The 25254-nt window shown below is 46.2% G+C and overlaps 1 protein-coding gene across 3 annotated transcripts in view; it reads right to left on the bottom strand.

Annotated features, from left to right (window-relative positions):
* The window catches only part of U2SURP (U2 snRNP associated SURP domain containing), an 835376-nt gene that overhangs the window by 458321 nt on the left and 351801 nt on the right, over window positions 1-25254 (bottom strand). For all 3 annotated transcript variants that reach the window (XM_086943721.1, XM_086943722.1, XM_086943723.1), the window contains 3 exons: window positions 5950-6054; window positions 4405-4471; window positions 4155-4318 (listed from right to left, as the gene is read on the bottom strand). In XM_086943721.1, coding sequence (XP_086799847.1) covers window positions 4155-4318; window positions 4405-4471; window positions 5950-6054 — 336 coding nt within the window. The remainder of the gene's footprint in view (window positions 1-4154; window positions 4319-4404; window positions 4472-5949; window positions 6055-25254) is intronic.

Genomic DNA, 25254 nt, shown 5'->3' with positions numbered 1-25254 from the left:
TGGTACCCCTGGAACCTAGGGCATGGGCACTTAAGGGGTTCCTAAGAGCTGCAGCATATAATGTGCCACCCTAAGGGACCCCTTACCACACTAATGTAGACTGTCCTTGCAGAATGCGTATAGTGATGCAAACAAAAGTGATAGCATGACAGCGCACACCAGCAGACACTGCATGCAATATATTATGCAAGTCATCCCTACAGCAGGCCTTACAGCCATAAGACAGAGTGAATTATATGTGAGGACATATCTGCATGAGCAGATACGTCCCAGTGATGTCAAAGTCGATTCTTAGACATTGCAAATGACCAGAGAAGCCATATTGAGTACATGGTACTGGGCACTGGTGATTACAAGTTCCCCAGCTATAGGATGGATTCACTGAAACCAAAGGTGTTTGGTATCAAACACCATGTACTAATGAAGCCACACTGATTCTAGTGACGGATCTATAATACATGCACCCAGAGGGCACATTGGAGATACCCCCTGAACCCAACTAGTCCTCTAGCGTACTGGCTGACTGGTGCAGTACATCCTGCCACCACAGATGCGCTTTAGACCCCCTAGAAGGAGAGCTTTGCTCTCAGAGGTCAGGAAAAATGCCTGCTCTGGCAGGAGGTGTTTACACCTCCTCCGGCTACTAAAGCAGCAAATCAAGGCCAGAGGCTTCAAAGTCTCTGTCACCTTTGATATGCAACCACGGCTTCCACCATTTGGCACCCGGACAGGTGGGAAATTAGTTACGTGAGGAGGGGCGCACCCAGGTCACACACACCCCCTAAGGTGAGCTGCTTGATGTTCCCCACTCTAAGAAAATCCCCCCATTTTGGTGATAGCAGAATTAGGAACATTGGGACAGAGTTATGCCCACTACACACAGGAAGTGGTCATATAGGGGGGTGTAGTGACCCCAAGGGTAAGTAGCCCATTGGCTACTACTCTACACTCCCATAACATCTCTAAATTGAGTATTTAGGTGGCCCCCTGACACAAAAAATACAGTTTCATCTGACTACAGAAGAAGGACACTGAAGGATCGATCATCACAAGAACTGAAGACTGCTGTGAACTTTTGGGGTCAAACCCTGTCTGCCCACTCCTGACTCGACAATTGCAAAGACCCGACTCGTCCTGCAGCTGTGCACCCTCCAGAGTTCTGATCCGTACTCTTACCAAGTTTGGACACACCAGAATCTACAAACCCCCTGCACCTATACCTGGGGTCCCGAACCCCTTGCTGTGACCAATGCTTGTTGAGAGGCCAATCTGGACTCAAACCATTCGAAGGCCCACTAGCCAACGAGAGACGTCAGTTCAGCCGAGGCCAGCACCAAGAGTGGCCCAGCTGCCCTTTTTTGTCCCCATGTTCTGTCCCAGACCAAAAACTGAGACCACACGCAAGGGCCAGTCGACCAAAACCCTCTGTACCCGAGCTACCAGGCCTGGGTCCACGAACTGACCCCCACTCCCCCCTCCCACTGCTCCCAGGTACCTAACGAACTGAGCCCCCTGTTGGGAGCTCCTGGATTTGTCCCCAAGTCCCCCTTTGCAATCTATTTTCCAGGCGCCCCATCCTTTGGCAACGTTGTAGCGAACAAGACTACCAACCTGTCCGGCACCACTGCACCTGGACCCACCAAGGCAGGTAAAAGCGAACTGCTGGTAGGACTTGGGACCTTGGCCCTTTAACACCTCACTACCTAAAGGAGACCCTCGAAATTCTATTGCAAATACCTGTATGCTGTAAATGTTCTTCTCTCCACAGGAAAAGCATTGCAGAGTAAAAACACACTGTTTGCTAACACTTATAAAAACTGTAAAAGTAATACCTTGAAAAGTACTTACCCAGTTACGAAGTTCTTGGTGTACAAAATATATATAAAAGTGTTATTTTTCTAAATTGGTCTCGGGTTTCTGCGAGTGAGTCATATTTATTGACTCAATGTGTGTTCAAAAAATGTATTAACACAGCCCTTTGATAAGTCTAACTGCTCACACACTCCTGGTACACGGCGTTGCCAAATTTCACAACACGGCAAACAGGCAACAGTCCAATCTGTGTGGCATAGCTCCTCTTACCTTGCTCAGGAGCCTCACATGTCAGGGCTCCTCTCTGGATCTCACTCCCTCCAACATGCTCCTCTCCCTCTCGGAAACACCAGTCTTGGGGAGCAGGCAGGAATTAGGGCTCCAGACTCCAAGGCAGGTGATCTTGCGGACTAGCAGGCTTGACTCCTAGTTCTGGTCACAGGCAGAAGCCTTGCAGAGCTTCCCCTCCACATGCCACCCACCTGGCTGCTCGGCAGATGAAAAAGTATGGGGTCTCAGACTACCCTACTTGCAGTTCTTTTCCAGACACAAAATGTGATTTAGGGTATGAACCTTTGAAGTTTTATTTTGTGGTTCTGTTCCTTTGATATGGACATCTCTCCCTTTCATCCTTACTTCTGAAAGAGGTCTATTACAGCAGGCAGGACTCTGAAGCTGATTAACACACAACACAATTCATGGGAGTGCCCAGAGTTTCCCTCTGGATGTCAGACACAGTAATCTGTGCATCAAAGGTTAATCCTGCGCCCTCAGTCCTAACATTTAAGATTCTCTCATCAGCCCCATCTCCCACTTCCTGAGATGTGTCCAGGCCCCTTTCCCTGTTATCTCTCACTGAATCAAAGAGCCCCTCATTTCACCCAGCTTACTAGAATGCAGCACTGTAAAATGTGTTAGTCTCTTTGCACTGCACCAGTGTGTGTCACTTTAAACACGTCCTGCCAGTGTACACTGTCCTAAACTGCACCCTCTGTGTAGTGGATGTCTTGAGCGCACACATGCACTCAGCACATATTTTCATCACGCACACACTCCTACATTAACCTGATATAGGCCATGGGTGAGTTTAACAAATAGCAGCTGCACTTTTAAAAAGGGGAGTGAGCCTGTAAGCCTCACTCCAATGACACAGGATAAAAAGGACCTGGTCACTCCTACTGATCATTATACGGAATGCTGCCACCACCAAGTTTGTGCTGTTTAACTCCTGGTGAAGGCAGTAGCCACCCACCACTATGAGGGCAGCGCTACGGGCACCCCTCGAGGTCCAACAAGACCACAATCCATGAGACTGGCCTAGGTCATAGTGCACACGCATGATTCCTGTTCACCTATGACCAAATAAATAAATCAGCATCTGGGATCCAGATAACAATACAGTTGGGCACTCAGGGCATGACTTTTCTGCCTCAACAAGAATACTATGTGGGTTTCTAGCATTTTCCTGTTCTTAAAGTATCACAAGTCCAAAGATCTCTTTTGAGCTCACAATTACTTCATTTTATCTTCTATGTATCAAAATAGTTTGAAGTGCTTCTTGTGCTGCAACGGCACTTCAAGCAACCCTGTGTGCTACGATCTGTGCAGAGTACAAAGGATCACTGAGCACTTTAGAAATGGTCTGTGTGAGCAAGTGTAGAGTCAGGCAAAGTAGTTCAAGAGCTCTCCTAAAAGCTCTTATGTGGAACAATGCTGAACAACTGCTTTAACATAGATATTTACCAGATCCACCATAGGTTAGGAGATAATATTAACATTAAACTCTGAAGTTCTAGCAGAGTCTGGGGAGACTGTAACACACCCACTTAGCACAATACTACGATAGCAGTTGAGGTGGCAGATCTTGGTTTTCAATCACAACCACTCGTGCGCCAGGTAAAAGGGAAAACAAAAATGAGAGGGTGATTAAAGGTCCCATGTAAAAATGTAGATCAATACACACTCCCGGTCACTTAACTTGTAAAACAGAATGCAAACTGAAACCTGTGAAATGAGGAGGTTTTGGTAAGGAATTAAGAACAAAGGTGAATTGTCAAGGAAAGTAGTGGGGTTAATGGACGTGTGGGACGAAATACAGCAATCTATAGCCAAAAAAGAATCCAAGCCTTAAATCCCAGAAATGTACTTTTAAGGGCAGTGAGAGAAGCTAGAGAAACCCATTTGACAAAGTGCCTAGGTCCCGCCACCTGCTGTCAATCAGCAGCTGACATTAAATGTGGCCAAACACTGTTTTGCTTTTCAATTTCTTTAGTTTTAAACCACAGCATTAGAATGGCGTTTAAAATTTGCTAACGTTAATGTAAGCATCGGAAATGTCTTACTCTTCCTTAAGTGCCCCTTTTTTTATAGGTTCCTCGACAAATGCCTCGGTCTCCTTCTCCTCAGCCATCCCATGAAGATATGGATTTAAAGGAGGTGGCCTCCACAAGGAGCCATTCTTGAACATTCGAAATTCGTCTGTCCGCCATTTGGTTGGGGAATCTCCCTGAAAGAAATGGAATAAATATGTAATTAAGGCCCAGACACCACATTTCAGAGGTAAAGTGATATTCCAGGAATACTTTTACTCACCTGTAATATTGTATAGAGTTTCCACCTATAGTATACATGAGCTGGAGTTTGGTTCTCAAATAAAAACCTAGGGAAGAAAAATATGGTACAAATGAGCGCTTTGAAAGCACTAATGGTGGAATAACCTTAACATCTGGTGGTAAAAACTTTTCATTCAAAGCCCTAAAACTAATAGGCACTTCACATGAATATGTTCAAGGCTTTTCACCAACTGTGTTAATGTGTTAGCTAATTTGTTAGTGTTTTGCACTGCATCTGCAATTCATGCAATGACCACGTAAGTTAGACACCCATTCATTTCCACATCTGTACTTACGATTAATCTTCAGGAGACTTTTGCACACGCTGCATTTAATGCTAGCTAATCAAGCCAAGAATTATACATTTAATATGATTCTCAATCTACCTATATCTATAATCTACAATCCTATTAGGTACAGCTACAGGAAGCATTGTGTAGAAATCCGTTTTAGAATCGCCGGAAAAGAGGCAACACACAAAATCTTGTTATCCACCATCTCAAATTAGTAACAACTAGCACAACCAGGCCTGGAAGTTTGAGCCAAGAACCCATAAAGGTTAAGCAGAGAAATATTTCTTCATTAAATTTTTTAGACAGAAGTGGGGTGGCCTAATATTAGATAATCTGCCTGTTAAGGGGAACCAACTTTATCATGCCATTTTTACCATGAAATGCTTAGACCACAATGACTTTAAATGTAGGTGAGTACCAGGCAGGTTATTTGTACCTTTAGCAGGCAGATATTTGTTAAAGAACAATTTTAAACAGTGGTCTAGATGCAGGTAAAGGGACGAGATGGTGGTTATAAGGGTTAGGTGTGGGCAGGGGTCAAGGAAGGTAAATGTGAATTTAGGGCTCAGGGATGGGAAGCGATAAAGAGGTATTGGTTATTTAAGGGTTTAGAAGTGGGTAGAGATAGAAAAAAAAAAACGAGTTAAGGATAATTTCAGGGGTGGATAGTGAAAATGGAGGTATTGGTGACCGAAGGGTTTAGGTGTAGGTAGGAATAAATGGAGGTAAGGGTAATTGTAGGGTTTAAATGTGTTAAAAGATAAAAGAAGGTATGGGGAAAAAAGGGGGGCTTTTGGGTGGGTTCCCAGAAATAATACAAAAATTTTATCTATGTGTGTGTGTGAATATATATATTATATATATATATATATATATATATATATATATATATATATATATATACACACACACACACACACATACACACACAAGTGTGTGTATGTACATGCAGATATATATATATGATCTATATAAATGTATACATTTAAACAAGCTGACGTAATGCCACATGTACAGTTCAAACAAGTAGTATAGCAGATGTGGTAATGGCAAGCGTGGTTAAGTCATACATTGGTCTGTTCAATATCAAGCACATTCTTTTGTATATGCAGAGAGCTTCCCTATTGTCTGAGGCAGAGCAAAATCCATAAGAAATAAATGTTGTCAATGCGATTTACACTTGCTTAAGATATCATGATCTAAGTACATAACAGCTGAAAAATATTTGGTACCTGAACATAGGATTGCTGAGTTCTCTGTTCATGATCATTGCTTCGAACATCGGCCCTTCACGCACCACAAATTCGATCATTCGATGGATCAGTGCAAGTAAATTCCTACAACAATACAGTTAATGATAAACAGGTTCAGACTTATGTCAGTATAAAACTACACTCCACCATTGTCTTATACTGCAGTTAAAACAGGATTTCTTCAGTATTTATTTTACAGTGTTGATGTAGCCAAGGGTAATTTGGAGTCATTCATTACAGAAAGGAGGAAGCCCACCTAAAACAAAAAATCCTCCTGTATCTCAGGCAACATCCCCTGTACCCAAATTTCACTCTACCGATCAGCACGATGTGGTTACAGAGGGGAAATAGGTACTTCTGTTTGTGCTGGTGAACAAAGACTAAATGTGCACCTCCAGATCTTCCAGTCATATTAGGACCACCTCTTGTAGCATGTTCACAACAGCTACGTCACATACCTTTACAAAACAAGGATGGGTGGGGGCTGCATAGCCAGTGCTGTCAGAAGCCCTCTTCAGGAAGATCCGATGAGGGCATTATGTAGTTCCCAGCTACTAATCCTAAAACCTGCAATTCCCTCCCCAACTTCCCAAAACCTTAAAAACAGGTGGCAATGAGGGCACAAAAAGAAGGGAATATATATTTCTTAGTATTAGGTGGGAGTACGTTTTACAATTATAGTAATTATCAACAAACCTCTTAATGGTGGAGTGTATTCTAAATAAAAAATGTAGCATCCCATTTAAAAACTAAATCTGTGGCCGTCTTTTGTTGTTAAATGATCATTATTTTCAGTGAAATAGAATCTATAATCATGGACAAGCTGTCTAAATAAACCACTCCTAGACATGGCTCTCTAACTCGGCCAAGTGGAAAACATTTTCTTTGCCTCTATTCCAATATATTTTTGAAACAGTGGACTGGATTAGAGATAGAAAAAATGTAATTCCTAGTTAATATAAAGAGTGGGACCTCATATTAAAGTTACTAAGAGCTAAACCGAGTCCACAACAATCTAAAGAGATTCCTGACTCAAGACATATTTAAGTAAAATTAGAGCACAAAAAATATATATCAAAAATTAAAAACATATGTATTAATTTAAAGGGATTCTGAGGAACATCGCCGACAAGTATGAAAAGTAAGTGAACATGTAGTAATTCAAGTTATGTACTGTTTTAATTAGATGTTTAAAATAGGTTTACTGGGAACATGAACTACAGTGCTATTATATGAACAGTATTCTATGTGAGATAAAGCACATTTTTGGGAAAGTAGCATTATAATGGATCTAAGTATTAAATACAATGCTTTCACTACTTCATTGTGCAGAGTGGTCTTCATTCGTTTTTACATTCAACCTTACTTTATTTAAAAATGTCATATATACCTGCTAACAATTAAATTGCTGCAATGTTTGTCAGTCTGTTAGAGATGAACGGAGATAACAGTTGCTTAGCAAGAAAGTATAGATTAAGTCAGCAGCTGATCTAATAACATGTATGGTTGCTTAAAAACCCACAACATTCCATGATTATTTCGCAAAAAAGGAGAATCAAAACACTAATTCTACACACAGTTTACTTTAATTGAATACTTAGGCTTCTTATGACCAACACAGGTGGTTTAACCTCCCCAACGCTGTATCATGAAAAGCAAAACCTACTTAATGAGTAAAGACCTACAATCTTGGGTGATAACTCAAATCACACGTAGACATAGGGTTCCTTTTTAAAACATATAAAATAGCAGTGTCACCAGTCTAAAATGGACTTGGGCACAACTACTTATTACACTGTATGCTGCCTCGACCGCACTTGTCCTGTTTAACTCATGATGAAGGCAGTAGCATTCCACTACTAAGAGGGTAGCACTTTGGGCACCCTTCCAGGTCCAACAAGACCACAATCCAAGAGACAGGCCTATGTTACAGTGCACATGCAAGATGCATGTTTGCTTATGACAAAAAAAAAACAGCATTAGGAATCCAGACAAGACAGTTGGACACTCCATTGGGAAATAAAACTGTTTTCATGTGCAATGCTGCTTTTCTCCTATATATTACCAACTAAAACATGCCTACGGTCCGCAGTGCTAACTGGGGAAAAAAGTTGCCTGCCATGAACCACTGCTCTCCTAAATTGTTTTCTTTTATACAATGCCACATGCTATAAATAAATAATCCCAGAGTAATGTTAACAAATTCCACCCATCAATGCTGCACATGAGCCCTACCCTTTATGTCCTTTGACATTCCACCACAATGCTGTTTTTGTAGTTGATAATCGGGAGATGGGGAATGGGACAGTGGTACTGCAATGAAGCTAAGCATGCATGAGAACTATCATTTCAAAACCTTTCCCTTACCAGTAGTTGCTCGACCTGCACTACAGTACATTCACTTCTTCCTTCATGCCTCTCTATTGTGTGTGTGCTACTAATTCTCATCAAGTTCCTCATTACCTTGTTTCCTAAGGACACCTAGAAATAACCCAGGGGAGGTGTGGCTGACAGGCAAGCAGGATACCCAGGAGAGCTCTGCATTCCGATCGCAAAGCCTAGTAAATATCCCGCAATAACATTAACCGAAACAACTCCACACAGGGAGACCGAAGAGGGGGAAGACATGACAGAATATCTGCATGATGGGAAAGGAATGTTGTGCCTGTCCCTTTGGTCTGCTATCTTAAGCTGCAGTGGAGGCTAGGGAGACTGACATTAAGAAGAAATACTACTGAACAGTAGATTCCTAAAACAATTATTTAGGCAGATCTCTTTTAATCACCAAGCATCTCTGTTTAAATATACACTGTAATTTCAAGTGCAAGAAATTATTCAAATTATTATCTTTTCAAAGTGTCTCTAGAAAGAGTACACATTCTTCTGCGGAAAGAGAATCCATCGGAGAAAGCACACTACTTCCTCCGTGTCCTCCCCCTCAGTAACTGCAGTGGGACTGAATAGGGAGATTCAAGCTGATGGTGAGAAGGAATGCTGCAAGTGAAACTAAGAAACGTGTTACTTGCCTGTAACAATAGCTTTTCCGAATGGAACTATTCTAGATTCACGTGCTTTGCATTATTCCACATCCTGAAATTCTGAATTAGTAAAAGTTTTTTAGGTCTTGCGCCTAGCGGTGCAGTGCGAAGCACTGCTCGTGCAGCGCGAGACATTTTATAGGGGGCTTTGAAAACAGGTCTAGGAATCGAGCACGAGCGTGTGCGATTCCTTTTGGGCCACGCTATTCCCGTCTTTTTATGAAGACGGCACGCAATTGGCCAAAGGTGGGCGCATTGCTCCTCCCATGACCTATTGGTGTATATTACGCGCACCGACGGTCATTTGGTTTTAATTATTGTGCCCAGACACGGGCGCGATAATTGAAACAACATGTCTCGCAGTGGCGCGCGCGCACCACTCGCAGGCTTCTTCTGTTTTGGATCCATTTCACAGGGAAGCAACTGCCGTCCACTTTCTCGGCTGTTTTCTACATTAACCACGCCTCTGTTTTACACCACCGCCTTCTTGATTTTCTTGTGCTCCAGAAACACGTAAAGTAAAACCGCACAGAGGAACCATAGCCGTCACCCCAGGACTCCAGTGTCCCTGTTCTGTATTCACTGTACACGTTGCAGAGGGGCTATGTGCGGGTCAGCTGGCCCAAGTTATTTGTATGTCGGCATCTAGAGTAATATTTACAGTGAGTCTGAGGATGGAGGATGCAGATATTGATATGAAACCACCTTTGTTCAACCCAAAGCATATCCCTTTAATGGGTACATGGGGCAGGATTTAATACAATTGTAGGATGAGTTCGGAGATATGTCACCCTTTTGACCAACATGTTTCATGTAACTGCTGAATGCCCATTTTGTCTTCAATATTTTACATTTTACTCTTACGTCATACGAGGTGGATTCAGCCAAATATTCTTTCTCAGTAGGGGATTTATGAACTAGACGTTCACTGAAAGAAATGGGGCTATGCAGAGAACCACATTCCCGTTCCTCGGCACAACCTGGGCATGACAAGCCCTCCAGCACATCTTTCATTTGCAACAGGCACACAGCTTGTAGCTAGCTTGGGAAAAAGTAGCAGGCAGCACACGACTAGAAGGGGTTTGCATTTTGAAGGTATAAACATGTCCAGATTCAATGTAGTACTTCGCACTAACAGACTAGGCTGCTTCTAAGCACTCCAACTTTAAGCAGATAAAGTAAAAGGGGCATAGCCTACATCCAGCTAACCAGGCAATAAACCCCCGAACTGCGCCCCATTCATGCGTATGTACCCATATGCTTAGGACCCTCGATGGTCCTCTGAATAAATAAGCCAACACTGTTTGATTCTCTTAGTGGCAATTTTGGCCGCAGTTTTATTATCATACATGCATATTCATACGTCATATAGCATTTGTCATACAGCACTATTTTATGACTTGTCATGCATGGTCATAAATCATCCGCTTGCCTTTTTTGGATCACTTCGTTGTCCCTTTGGACTGGTGGTTCGCTTGTTCTCTCTTTTGGGTTGTATCCTCGCTTCCTCTGCGCGGGGGTAGCTTCCTTCCCGGAGTTAGGACCCTACTCGCCACCATGTTGGTCTCTGTTGTGCCCTGCCAGCCGGCGGGGGCTGGGCAGCGAGTGCCGTCTCCGTTGCTACCCCCTTCTCCTTGTTTGACCCCTCACCATGCCGTTCGGTATCCCAGTGTGAGGGTCCCAATTCTTACACTCCGCCCGTCGGTGTGTCTCCGTAGCAAGTATTATCTCCTTATTTCGCCCATTCCCAGCCCTTGTTCCAGCACTGCGACATTTGTTGTTACTTTGGTGTGGGTGGGTGGGAAAAGATCCTTTCGCCCTGGTGCTGCTGTCCCCGGGTCCAAGATGCCAACTGGACCGGGGTGCGGTGTTCGTATGCCCCCTGACTTAGCATCTCTGGCTAGCCGGCCTTCTTCCCCATTGGGGGGTTCACCCCTCGCCCCAGCTCCATTGGCCGCTGGGCGAGGCGCCTACCTGGCGAGGCTAGCGGGGGGCCGCAAGGATGTGCGAAATGGCTAGTAGGCAGTCGTCAGCGGGCCCACCCCTGCGCGGTGCCACCAGTTCGCTGATGCGGAAGGCACCGAAGAAAGCGATGGCGAAGGCTGCTTTAAACAGGCTGAGCTCGAATGCGTCCCTCGTGACGCCTCCCAAGGCTTCTAATAGGAAAGCCAGTTTGGAAAAATCTATCGGCCGTCTGCTGTCCTTTCTCTTGCCCTCGACGCGCCTCCAACCTTTCATGGCTGCCTTGACTTAGTGAGATGCCGCTGGGTTGTGCCCTGCCGCCAGCTTTGTGAAGTGTGTTACTGCTGCTAGGTGCGCCTGGGCCCAGTACCTTGATTTGCTACTGTTGTATGCCCACAGGATGAACCTCTCCACTGCCGCGCCCGCTGCCCTGGCATCCTCTAGGTTTTGGATACCCCCTATCTGTATTACTGTGCCCACATATTTCCTATATCTCTTCGCTGCTTCGGGGGAAGAGGGCCTGGTTCACCAATGCTGCGAGGTCTACTCTGCTAGGTCCCACAGGTGCCCCGGGAAATGGGTCATGTCCTGATCTGCCCTGGATGCCAGCTGCCTGAATCTGTCCATCTGTGCTCTTTGAAGGGCGTCGGCCTGCTCGTGCTCCACCTCTGGTACGTGCTGTGCCCTCAGGTCTATGTTGCCTTCCAACTGTAATTTAACCAGATGGCGTATTAGTGTCAGTATCTCTGGGCACCTGGCCGCCCCCTTGTTGATAGATTGTACCACCCCCTTGTTGTCGGACCAGATTGTGAGCTTCATGTTGCGCAGCTCGCGTTTCCAGATCGCCAGGGCCACAACGATGGGAAACAGCTCGAGGAATGTTATGTTTCCTGTTTTGCCTGAACTGTGCCAGGCGCCTGGCCCTTGCCCCCTGCACCACTTGCTGCCCAGTATGGCCCCAAAACCATGGCTCCCGGCTGCCTCTGTGAAAAGCGCAATCTGCCTGCATGTCACCCATCCTTCCCTCCAGATGAGGATCCCGTTAAAGTTCCTCAGAAAGGAGACCCACACCTGCTGGTCCTGTTTCACGCCAGCTCCTAATCTAACATGGTGGTGTTTGCGTGTCATGCCTGATGTCAGATGGGTCAGTCGCCTAGCAAACACCCTGCCTGCCGGATCACCCTTGCCGCAAAATTGAGCTTACAAATCATCCCCTGGAGCTCCCAGAGTGTCGCTTTTTCTTTCCCGCATAGGTTCTGGATATCCTCCCTGAACTCTGTCACCTTTCCTTCTGGCAACTTGGAGGTGCCTGCAACGGAGTCCAGCTCTATCCCTAGGAACGTGATCGTTGTTGCCGGGCCCACTGTCTTCTCTGCCGCTAGCGGTACCCCTAACTCCTTAGCCAAAGCATGGAATGCGTCTAATGTCCGTCCGCATATGTCAGTAGCGGTCGGGCCTGTGAAGAGGAAGTCATCCAGGTAATGGAGCTTCCCGCCTTCCTTGTGCCTGGCGTGCAGGGCCCATTCCAGGAACGTGCTGAACGTCTCAAAATAAGCACAAGACACTGAACAACCCATGGGCATGGCTTTGTCGAAGTAGAGCTCCCCCCACACCGAAAACTCAGGAGGTGGAAACTGGAAGGGTGGACTGGGAGGAGGCGGAATGCCGATTCTATGTCTGCTTTAGCCATAAGGGCTCCGTGGCCTGATGTTCGTACTAGGTCGATGGCGTCGTCCACTGTGGCGTAACCCACTGAGCAAGCCTCGGGCTGATCCAGTCGTTAATGGTTGACCCTTCGGGGAATGACAGATGGTGAATCAATCTAAATTGACATGGATCCTTTTTTGGTACCACCCCTAGTGGAGAGACCACTAGCCCCGCCTGCAATAGGGGAGGCAAGGGACTTCTATTCTGCCCAGTGCTTTCTCTTTTTCCAACTTCTTGGAGACTACCTCGGGGTGTTGAAGGGCCGATATTAAATTCTTTGCCCCGCCTCGCGGCAGGGTGCCCTCGAAGGGGATAACGAATCCCTTCTCAAATCCTTACACTAATGTCTCGGCGTCAGCTTTGTTGTGGTACATGTTTGCAAGCCTGCGTAGTTGCGCTGTGTTGATGGGGGACCTGGCTAGTCTGTATTGATGGAACTCTCCTGGACTCCCCGAGCCCCCCCTCCACCCTCCTCCTCGGTCGCTCCCTCACTGCTTCTTCCCTTTCTCTTTTTTGTCTCTTCCTTGGTCGCTTTTCCGCTTGCACCCCACTGTTGGGTGTCCGCCCCCGCAACTGGAGCAAGCGTGCAGGACGATCCCCATGAACATTCGTTAGCTTCATATTTCCAGCATATGGCAGGCCCTCCATGCGGTGTGCGGTGGCGAGGTAGGAAAGTCCTACTCTTTCCCTTGTGATGGGGGGACGAAAGGGCTGTTCGCTCCTCCCTGCCCAGTGCCTGGTTTCCTTAGCAATCATCATCTTGTGGATGAACCCAGACACATCTTCCTCGTTCCATTCCATCTCTGGATGGGTCTGCATCTTTAAACTGAAGCACTTATCATACTCCAGCCAAGCGTCCCCGGGGAACTGCCTCTGCGCATTGTGTAGGTTGGCCTCATAGAGCCACAGGTCTGCAGTGCAGCGCGGGAATTTCTCCACAATTATGCAGGCCATGATCCTAAAGGCGTCTAACCAATTGTCAAAGGTCCTCTCTTTCCTTTACCTCCGATTTCTCTCCTATCTTCCTCTTTTTTATCGCAAGCCGTCAGGTCTAGCCCGTCAAGTTGGATCTCTAACAAAGTAAAAATGTCTATAAACTCCTTCTTCCAAATTCTCTCCTTGACTGACAGAGGTATCAGACTGGCTAGACCTGTGGCTCTAGTTGTTAACCCCTTCAGCGCTGATGACAAAGCCAGCTCGTCATGGGCATTACCTGCGCTGTGCTTATGACGAGCTGGCTTTGTCATGTAAAGTGGGATTTATGGAATTGCAGCACCCAGGGGAAAACCCATAGCACCCAAGGGGTTAAGGACGCAGGGCCGGGGGAGGGCCGCGCATAGGGGTCTTGCGCCAGAAGGGCGGGTGGCAGGCCGCCAACTGGGCAGCCCCAGCCTGTTACTGGTGACCCTAAGCCCCCTTGCCCTGTTGGAGCACTCTGACCCCTCAGCTGCGCTTGCCACACCCACCCAGGGTCTATCAAGTGCCACGGAAGGCCTGAACATTCCTTGTCCTCTGGGTCGCTGGCGCCCCCTTCCCCTTGCACGTTCAGCCCCTGCAGGATGAGGGGCGTCATGGCTTTTATGCATTCTTGCACGATCGTGCCAATATGCTCACCGCTCATTGCTGCCGTCTCTATTCCTCGTCCTGGCCCTTCCGTCCTCTGCTTGCCTCCCGGTGTGGGGGCTTTCTTTCCTGGCTGCATCTTCTTCGCTGCCGCTGCCTTCTCCTTCAGCTTCGCTGGGATTCTTCTCTGCCGCTTCTGTGCTGGCTCCTCGGCTACTGCTGGCGGTCGTTTGCTCGGACCTCCTCCGGCGCCCTTGCCCAGGTGCGCCTGCAGCCATTCTGTTCCATGCACCTCGGAGGTCGCTCGGATCTGTTTCAACAGCTCCCCCAGCTCCCTCTTACTGGCCATGTTGCTAGGTGCTACCTCTTGTTTAGAAGTGCTCGGCCTTTCGGTGGAATCGCTTCTTGGATAGCCTCTGGCCTGTCACCGCTCGTTGTCGTCCCGGACTCGGGCCCAAGCACGGCCCGGCTCGTCTGGTTGCTCGGCAGTGCTTCACCTCCACCTCTGGTCGTCTTCCTGGACAAGATCCTTTCGCCGTGCTGCCGCTGTCCCCCGGTCCAAGATGCCAACTGGACCGGGGTGCGGTGTTCTTATGCCCCCCGACTTAGCATCTCTGGCTAGCCGCCCTTCTTCCCCATTGGGGGGTTTACCCCTCGCCCCAGCCCCATTGGCCGCTGGGCGAGGCGCCTAACTGGCGAGGCAAGCGGGGCGGCAAGAGCGACACTGACTTTCCCGCTTCTGGGGGCGCTGCCCCGAACCGGTTTTCCTTCCAGGGGCCTGGCGTGGGTTAAGGCGCCGGCCCTCGAGCCCCCTGCGGGGGCGGCCTCTGTGAAAACCACCACACTTCCTGCCCTTGAAGGACTGTAAACCACCAACTAAAGAACACTAACCCTCCTGCGAAGTCACACCTGCGGCTCATCAGTCCCCTGATAGACTAGCACACTGAAGTGGCCAGAAAACAGTATCGATCAAGGCGCTCTACAACTACTCAAATAAATGCATTCATTAACTCACACTGTCAGTTTTCATGGCGCACTACTGTGCAACAAAGAGTGTATGTTTGTTTCATGATAGTACCCCTTTAAGTAAAAAGAGACTAAGTGTTCTAACATGCCAAAACCATTTACAACTTGTACTTTTTGCATTCTTACATGCATATCTGTGCAACCGTGCACCTATGCGTTGTTAAGGGGAGCTCTTCACAATAAATAACTAGCACTTTCCCCTTCAGTTCTCTGCAGGGATAGGGTAAGCTGAGTTTATGGGGCAGTTTGCACATTTGTCTACCACGAACCAGGAACTATTCTTTAACTGATTAGTAGTTTTCAACTTTTGTACCAAAGCCTCTGATCCTGGAGACAGTTATGAAAAAACACGTCTAAGTTTACAGTCCTAATTTACAGACAGAAAAAAAAGAAAAAAAATGTAACCCAATCCTCCAAGCTGCTGCCCCCGACTGCCAATGAAATTCAATCCCTTGATTTCAGATGTCTGCTTTACATTATTCGGCGCGTGTGTTCCAATGCCGGTCTTTATATCTCTGTGATTTGCGGGTTTGTGCCAGTGACTTTGTGTTTTCCATTTTCTAATGTTGTGTCTTTGTATCTTTGTTCAACTTCACACCATGAATGTGTACTGTACAGTGTACTACACATGCAATGTGTGAAATGTAAGGAAAAATAAAAACATTTGTCCTATGTTGTGTCTGCCTCAAGGGTTAATTTCTTGTAATACAAAGCCTGGTCTAACAATTTTACTAGATAGTGCGTTGCGTAAACAACTACAGATGATTGCCCTGGACTGCCCAAGAGCCAGTCATAGAATGCCAACATGACACAAAGTAGTGAAAAGCAGCACAAAGCCCTGTTTAAAAAAATATTTGCAATGCAATAGGTCTAGCATTTAGGAGAATTTGAGCTATTGACATTGCAAATAATGCCTTTTATTTTAGTTTTTAAAACAAATAAAAGGGATTGTTATTTACAAAGCCAATCGCTTTTTTTTGGTAGGCACGGGAGAAGGAGATTAAGATGTGCTCTCCCTTGTGTGCTTCCTCCCCACTTGCCTTCGTCATTTGCTCAACCTGTGTGCTTCTTCCCACTTTCCTTTGTGACACAGCCCTCCTCCCTCTCGTATGGAGGAAACTAGCCCACTCTACACTTACGGAGGACGCAGCCAATCCCTGTGCATGTGACCTGCTGAGACGCAGATTTTGCTTCACTGCTGTCAAAATATCAGCTTGGATGCGCACTGGTTAACCATTGAAGTCGACGAAAGTTGGGGTGCTTTACAGGAGTACCAGTTACATTAGGCACGTTTATTTTTGGCAGGCACGGGAGAAGGAGATTAAGATGTGCTCCCCCTTGTGTGCTTCCTCCCCACTTCCCTCCGTGATGTGGTCACCCTTGTTTGCTTCCTCACCACTTCCTCCCTGATGTGCTCACCCTGTGTGCTTCTGCCCACTTCCCTCTGTGATGTGCTCACCCTGTGTGCTTCCTCCCACTTTCCTTCGTCATGTGCTCGCCCATGAGTCTGCCCAGCACCATGCGACTCTGGGCAATAGCTCGCTTAATCTTCCCTACAGCAACCCAGAGCCGAGAGACCCCTTCGGGGGAGATTTGTGCGCTATACAAGTACTGGATTTTTATTTACATGTGTACATCCTCCCCACTTCTCTCCGACGAGTCTCCACCATTGTTTGCTTCCTCCCCGCTGTCCCTCCTCGCCCTTCATCCTGCACCTCCAAGTCCAACACCCCTCTCTAGCATCTCCTCTCCTGTACCAGGGCACAGTTTTACACCTCACATCCTCTCATCTCTTCCCATTAGCTTCATTTCCCACAAAAATGGATTTGCTTCAAGTAAATAAAAGGCATTGTCATTTACAATGCCAATTCCTCAAACTCTAGTAACTTTCAGTTTCTGTTCCTGTATTTGTCTCTCTATTTCTTCCCACCAGGCTGTGGGGGTTATACGATGTGAATCTAGAAGAGTTCTACACAACAAAACTACTGTTAAAGGCAAGTAGCTTCCCAAGCAGTATACGCTAGTTCTACCTTCATCTACTTTGTAGAGGGGTGAATGAAGGATTGGCAGTACTGTGTGCGACAGTCCCTACAACCCTGTAGTCTTATGAGGCGACAGGTTCCCCTGCACACTAGTAGATTTGAAACGTCCAAAAAAACAAATCTTCAGAGATGAAGAGGATCAATGCCCCCGGTGGGGGTCTGAAGGTGGGGAAAGAAAGGCACAGACATCAGCACACATGGGTGGCACTTATATGCGCTCTGTTTATCACTTCCGGAGTGGAACAAAGTCAGCTCAGAGCCGCACAATGCCACCCACCGCAGTGCAAGAGCACTGCCTTTTGAGTTTAGGATACAGTCTGGCACCTGGGGATATTCACTAGGTAAGGAATCTATTGGTTAAAGTAGCCATCAGAAAAAAAGAACGCTTACAACAGAAAAATAAACGCATGATGACGGACAACCGTATTCCTGGGCCACCAGGGAAGTCAGGAATTACTGGGCTCCAGTTGCATGAAATAGTCATTTACCTTTGGTGTCCTGGGGCTACAGTACTAATGGACCCTAAACTGGATAACCCTCCTCACCAGCCCTTTACTCTCAGAGCAGCATGACAGAACAGTCCAAGGCTTAGTGAGGATGTGAGGTGGGTTACACTTTGAAAGGAAAATGCTACTTACTAGTATGCATCTGTTCTTGGCATGTAGAGCTGCAGAGTTGTACACTATGCATAGATCTCAATCTGTTGTGGGCTCAGATGTTTGCAGGTTGTTTTTGTTATAGAAGAAGTCTTGTAGTCACGAGGTCGACAGTGCGCATGAGCTTCGGCTCCTTCGTTAGATTGTTTTGCCAGGATGGCTAGATAGAGTAGTGAGAAATAGAAAGATGTCCATGCGTGATGTATCTAATTAGGATAATACGGGATCAGATAGAGGTATCCGGGGAGGATGGTGGGCGTGTACAACTCTGCAGCTCTAGATGCCAAGAACAGATGCATATTGGTAAGTAGCATTTTCCGTTCGAGGCATATGAGCTGCAGATTATACACTATGCATAGACTATATAGCAGTATTTTCCTTAGCGGTTGCTACCTGTATCTGTTGCAGTAGTTTGAAAAAGTGTTTTTAATACTGTCTGACCCACACTAGCTTGTTCTGCTTGCACATCTACACAATAGTGCTTTGTGAAGGTGTGTGGCATGGCCCAAGTTTCTGCTTTACTTAGGTCATTTAGGGGAATGTTCCCCAAGAATGCCATAGATGCCCCTAGTGAACGTGTAGAATAGCTCCAGAGGGGAATGGTTAACGTGTGTTTGGCTTTAAGGTAGCATATTTGTATGCATTTTACAATCCACCTTGCAATTCCTGTCTTGGATAGAAGATTGCCCTTATGAGGTGGGAAGAAAGCTACGAAAAGGTATTTGGTGTTTCTAAAGGATTTCCTTCTTTCAATTTAGTAAAGTAATGCTTTTTTAACATCAAGGGTGTTTAGAGCTCTTTCTGCCACGGAGTCTGGTTGAGGGAAGAATACTGGTAGTTCAACAGACTGGTTTAAATGAAAGGCAGAAACTACTTTGGGTAAAAATGTTGGGTTTGTTCTAAGAACCACTTTGTTATGATAGATTTATAAGAATGGTTCTTGTATGGTTAATGCCTGGAGTTCGTTCACTCTTCTGAGAGAGGTGATGGCGACTAAAAATGCTACTTTCTAAGTAAGGTACTGTAGTTCACATTTGTGTAAAGGTTCAAATGGAGGACCCATTAGTCTAGTAAGGACTATATTGAGATTCCACACTGGAGAGGGTGGAGCTCTTGGTGGAGTTATTCTTTTAAGTCCCTCCATAGAAGCTTTGATTGCAGGAACTCTAAACAGAGACAAATGTTGTCTGTTTTGCAGGTAGGCCGCTATGGCAGCTAAATGTAGTCTTATAGATGTATACGCCAGGTTACATTGTTTTAGATGCAAAAGGTAACAGATAATGTTTTGAATGGAAGCATCTAGTGGGTCAATCTTGTTGTGAGAGCAATACATGACGAACCTCTTCCATTTTGCTGCATAGCATGCCCTTGTTGTAGGGCGTCTAGCTTCTTTGATAACATTCATACAGTTTGGCAGAAGATGAAGGTAGCCAAACTCTAGGATTTCAAGAGACAGAGCGCAAGGTTGAGCTGACTGGGATCTGGGTGTCTTATCTCTCTATGGTTCTGAGTGAGAAGCTTGGGTGAGAGGTGCAGCTTTTGATGTGGTACTACGGATAGTTCCAAAAGAGTTGTAAACCATGGCTGTCTTGCCCATGTTGGAGCAACTAGGATCATTGTGAGGGAATGCTGTTGGACTTTCCTCACTAGCAATGGAATGAGTGAGAGAGGCGGAAAAGTGTAAGCAAATTTGCCTGACCAACTGATCCATAGCACATTGCCTTTGGACAATGGGTGTGGATACCTGGATGCAAAGTTTGGGCATTTTGCGTTTTGGTGTGTGGCGAACAGATCTATGTCTGGATGTCCCCACATGTGAAAGAATGAAAGAAGAACTTGAGGATGAAGTTCCATTCGTGGATCGGTTGTATTTGACGGCTGAGTAGATCCACTATTTGATTGGGAACTCCTGGTAGGTGTTCGGCTAGGAGGTATATCTTCTGTGAAATGGCCCATCTCCATATGCCAGACGGGATAACTGGAGAGAGCGTGCCCCCCCTGTTTTTGTATGTAATACATTTCTGTCATGTTGTCTGTATGGGTTAGGACAGCTTTGCCTAGTAGTTGCAGTTGAAAAGACTGCAACGCTAGAGAGATTGCCAACAATTCCAGGTAGTTGATGTGGAATTGTTTTTGTTGAGAGGTCCATAAACCTTCAATGGTATGGTTTTAGAGATGTGCTCCCCAGCTGGTGAGTGATGCATCTGTTAGCACTATCTGTGGAGCTGGCTCGAGGAACAACCGCCCTTTGGAAAGGTTTTTTGTGTTCCACCACTGCAGAGAGCGATGGGTGCGGTCGTCCACCAACACCAGATCTGTTAATGGACCTTGAGCCTGGTTCCACAGAGGTGTTAGACATTCTTGTAATGGGCGCATTTGTAATCTTGCATGAGAAATGTGAACAATGCAAGATGCTATCATTCCTATTAGCTGCATGAACACTCTTGCTGGTAGTGAGTTGTGATTGAAAGCTTTGAACTAGGATTTGTATAGCATTTATGCTGATGGGATTGGGATATGCTAGGGCTGTGGAAGTATTGACTGTAGCCTCTAGATATTGTTGCATTGTAGACGGTTGGAGATGGGATTTAGCTAGATTTATTGTGAATCCCAAGCTGTGGAGCAACTGTATTGTCCGGAGTGCGTGTTGAACACAGCTGTTTTGGGAGCTTGCTTTTATGAGCCAATCGTCTAGGTAGGGGAAGACATGAATTTGTTGTCTTCTGAGATGGGTTACAACCACCGCAAGGCATTTGGTGAAAACCTGGGTGCTGTAGTGACTCCGAATGGGAGCACTGTGAACTGGTAGTGTTGACCATCTACCACAAACCTGAGATATTTCCTGTGAGCGGGATGAATGGGAATGTGGAAGTAGGCGTCCTTTAAATCTAGAGTGGAGAGAAAGTCGCCTTGCTGCAGTAGTGGAAGTATTTGTTGTAAAGTGACCATGTGGAAGTGGTCTGATTGAATGTAATAGTTGAGCTGTCTGGGGTCTACTATTGGTCTTAGAGAGCCGTCCTTTTTTAGAATTAGAAAATAAAGGGAGTAGACTCCTGTGCTCTGATGAAGTAGAGGACTTGGCTCTATTGCATCTTTTTGGAACATTGCTAAGACTTCCTGTTTGAGGAGCGTCAGGTGTTCTAATGACATTGGACGCTGTCTTGGAGGAATGTTGGGGGGTGTAGAAGTGAGTTCCAGGCAATAACCGTACTGGATAATTTGTCTTACCCCCTCGTCTGTTGTGATGGAATTCCAGACAGGTAGGAACTGTGAGAGGCGTCCCCTGACAGGAGTGGGATGATTGGGGGGAAGTGGAGGGAAGTCACTGTTGATTGTTAGGGGAGTTGCAGGTGTTATTACCTCTGCCTCTACCCTTATTGGTATTACCTCTCTAGCCTCCTCTATTGTATCCCCTAGAAAAGGAGCCCTGGTTGGGACTTTATTGGGTGATGTGGGGTGTTCTGATGTATTTGTTTTGGGACCTGCTCTATAAAAGGAGCGACGAAAGGAGCCTCTGGCAGATGGTGACTGTAAGGCTCCCATAGACTTTGCTGTTTGTGTCTTTTTTTTAATTTTTCTAAAGATGCATCGACTGCAGGTCCAAAGAGGTGCTGTTGATCAAATGGTTGATTTAAAATAGTATTTTGCACCTTTCCCTTAAACCCAGAGACCCTGAGCCATGTGTGTCTACATAGCAGAACACTAGTATTTATTGCACGTGACGCGGTGTCTGCTGCGTCAAGCGCACATTTGATTGAAATATTGGTTATAAGCTTGCCTTCTTGTATAAGGTCATTAGCTTTGCCCTTATATTCTTGTGGTAGATTGTGTATGAGCTTTTCCAGCTCCTCACAGTGAGCCCTATCATATCTTGCTAGAAGAGCTTGTGTGTGCTATCTTCCATGAATTTGCGGCTTGAGATGCCATGCGTTTACCTGATGCGTCTAATAACTTAGTTTCCTTGTCAGGAGGTGGTGTGTCCCGTGACCCTTCGGAGTTTGCCCTTTTGCGTGCATTAGCAACTACTAATTATTGTAAGGGAAGTTGGCTCTTGATGTAGATTGGGTAGCCGGAGCTGCTTTGTATTTTTTATCTACTCTGGGGTTAAGAACTCTAGCTCTAACTGGGTCTTTGAACACCTCAGTAGCATGTCTAAGAAGGCCTTGTAGCATGGGTAAGACATGAGTAGATTTTTGTGGTTGGGCAAAAATCTCCAATAAAAAGTCCTCTTCCGTAGGGTCTGAATGAAGTTTGACCTTGTGCTATGTTACTGCTCTGTTGATTAGCTGGGCAAACCCTACATTGCCATCTGGTGGAGATGGTTTTGAAGGGCAGCAGTCCAGATCATTTATTAGATCGGGATCAGTATTATAATCATGCCATGGGTCTGGTTCCTTTGGTGAATCAGCATGATCTAATGGCATTACATCTTCATCCAATTGCCCATCCCCTTTTGAATTGTCACCATACTCTGATTGTGGAAAGTATGGTGGTGAAATAATTAAATTAGAGTCAACTGGTGGTGGAGGTGAAGGTGAAGTGTTAGTAGCTATATGAATTTTCTTTGGAGGAACTGGAGCTGGTGGCAAATGTTCTGCTTTCCTCTTTGTAGGTGGCTTGGTGACTATGTGACCAGTCTTTGGGTGAATAAAGATAGTAGTCTGTTTGGGATACGGAAAGAAAAGGTCTTCGGGATAGATAGGTTTGCTTGGTGTGGAGGATTTTGCTTTGGGAGCTGTTTTTGGATGCTTTGAAACATTGTCCGGTACAGCATCCTTTCCCGACTCCGAAGCTTTCGGTGTTTTGTCTTTAGACGGTACGAAAGTCTTTTCTTTGTGCTTGGGTGCCAAAGATTCGTCTGTGTACGTCGGTGCCGAGGTTTTATCCAGCTGTTTAGGTGCCAGAGGCTTATCTGGCTGCTTCGGCGTTGATGCTTTATCTGGTTGCTTCGGCGCCGATGCTTTATTGGAGTACTTCGGTGCAGAGGAATCTTTTGTAGCTTTCGGTGGCAAAGTTTTTGGCGGTGCTGGTGGAAGCAGGCGTGGCTACTCGGAAGGCTGAGCTTTCGGTGCCGAAGGTGTTTTTTCGGTATCGGATGGTTGGCTCACGCCAGATGGCTTTAGTTTGTCCTTGGGGGTCGAGCCCGGGGTGGGGCGTTTGAAGTTTTTGTATGGTGTGAACCTGAGCCTGAAGGCAAAGGTGCTACTGGAGCCGTTGGCTTGGGCTTGGTTAGGGCTGGGGTTTCAGTACTCATGTCTCTTTGAGCCGGGGTGATGTCACCTTCGGCGTCGGAGACGTCTACTTCGGAGTCCGAAATCTCTTATGGCTCCGGAAGGTTGTCGGGACCTGGATGGAAGATGTCCGGAATGGAGCCTGTGCCTTGCTGCATGTCGAGGCGTCGAGCTAGACGATCCCGGATGGTCTTTTTGGATTTAAATGAGAGGCAAGCTTCACAGTTGTCCTTTCGATGTTCCAGAGAGAGGCACAGATTGCAAACGGGATGGAGGTCAGAGTGTGGAAACTTAGCACCACACTGTGGACATTTTTTTGATGGAGTCTGTTCCATCGCCGTCCGTATCTATTGGCGCGGGTTTGCCCAACAGCCCGCGTCGAGGTTCACCGGTGTCGAAGTGTAATGGAAGTTGTTGGGGTGCGCGTCGAAGGCACGTAATCAAAACAATACCGTTGATTAACTGTGATTGCGCGCCGAAGGGGGTTCGATAACTATACCGGTCTGGAGCTCAGCAAGTCACATCCGAACCCAATGGCGGAAAAAAAACAATCTAACGATGGAGCCGAAGCCCATGCGCACTGTCGACCGAAAGAGGAGTCACCAACCTCGTGACTAAAAGACTTCTTCAAAAACAAAAACATGCAAACATCTGAGCCCAAAACGAGATGGCAATCTATGCATAGTGTACAATCTGCAGCTCATATGCTTTGAACATGCAGTTTACACTGTAAAACCAGCTAGCAAGATCTGTGTCCAGACAGTATTTTCTTTAGAAAAGAAAATACATAAATAAACACACAAGAAAAATATTCTACACATACAACTAAGACAGGCAGTGAAAACCAGAAGTCACTACAATCTTCTGGACCAGAGTTCCGACCCGAGCAGTTTTATAGCGCCTAGACAATAAGCACTATAAAAACTATTCTACACATATAACTAAGACAGGCAGTGAAAACCAGAACTCACTACGATCCTCTGGACCAGAGTTCTGACCCTAGCAGTTTCATAGCGCCTAGACAATAAGCACTATAAAAACAGTTAACACTGCAATATGGAGACCATGTTACAAAGGGTTACTCTTCAAAGAAAGAGCAATGGTATAAAAACTATCACAGAGATTTAGCCTCTGCAGTTGATATAAAGACAAAGTTTCTTGGTCTGCCCACTGTCGCACCACCCTAAGTAACAGAAATGCCCACCCTTCATCAAAAAGGAAAGCACTCTGTTAGGGCCAGGGATCGGATTGGCGGTGCGTGGTGTTCTTACAGTTACTGTAGTCCCACTAGTTCAGTAGCCACTGGGCAAGACGTAGCCATGTAATGGCTGGCGAGGGTGCCAGTACACTCTGATAGCCTCAGATAACACAAAAAGAGGTGTGAGCCTTTATCACAGAAACCAATGGTCGCAGTCTTTGGGTGTCCTCCTGTTAGAATCTCCAGAGACAGTGATTTGCTACTAGTGTAGGATAAGCAAGGAGAAAGCTGGAGACTACGCAAGTCCTGGGGCAGGGAACAAGGGATCACACTGTAAGTAATTAAATAGGAGACTCCAACTTTTCCCCAACTACTGATGGTAGCTGGAAGCACCAACATGATCCTACAGCATTAGGAGAGGGATCAGGGGCGAAGGAGTCTCACATTCAGTAAGGAGCTTTCCCTGTCTCCCTCGATACTGACGTGCAGAAAGCTTCCTTTCCTTGAGCAGTGGCCTGGAAACTCCATGCCCTTCAAAGCTGCCTCCACATTTCTCACAGATGGCTCATTCTCTGCTGGGACGCTGCTTGATGAGGTGAAGCCCAGCTCCTCCCGTTACACTTGTAATTTAACTTTTCTCTACACTGAATCCTTCAGACACCTTCTCAAGCCCAGACCCTATTCCTTGGCCGGGCAGAGGGAATGGCAATCTAACACATGGATTCCACTCCTGTATCTATGCACCCTCAAACACGCTGGTGAGTGTAGTCTACTCCAAAAACAAGGGAAGTGTAGAAGAATACACGGTTGATGAGGCCTTTTTTATTATTCCTTGACAGACACTCAGCCATACTGCAGGAC

Source organism: Lissotriton vulgaris, chromosome 11, assembly GCF_964263255.1.
Source record: "Lissotriton vulgaris chromosome 11, aLisVul1.2, whole genome shotgun sequence".
Lineage (NCBI taxonomy): Eukaryota > Metazoa > Chordata > Amphibia > Caudata > Salamandridae > Lissotriton > Lissotriton vulgaris.
This window is presented reverse-complemented; position numbering and strand designations above follow the sequence as displayed.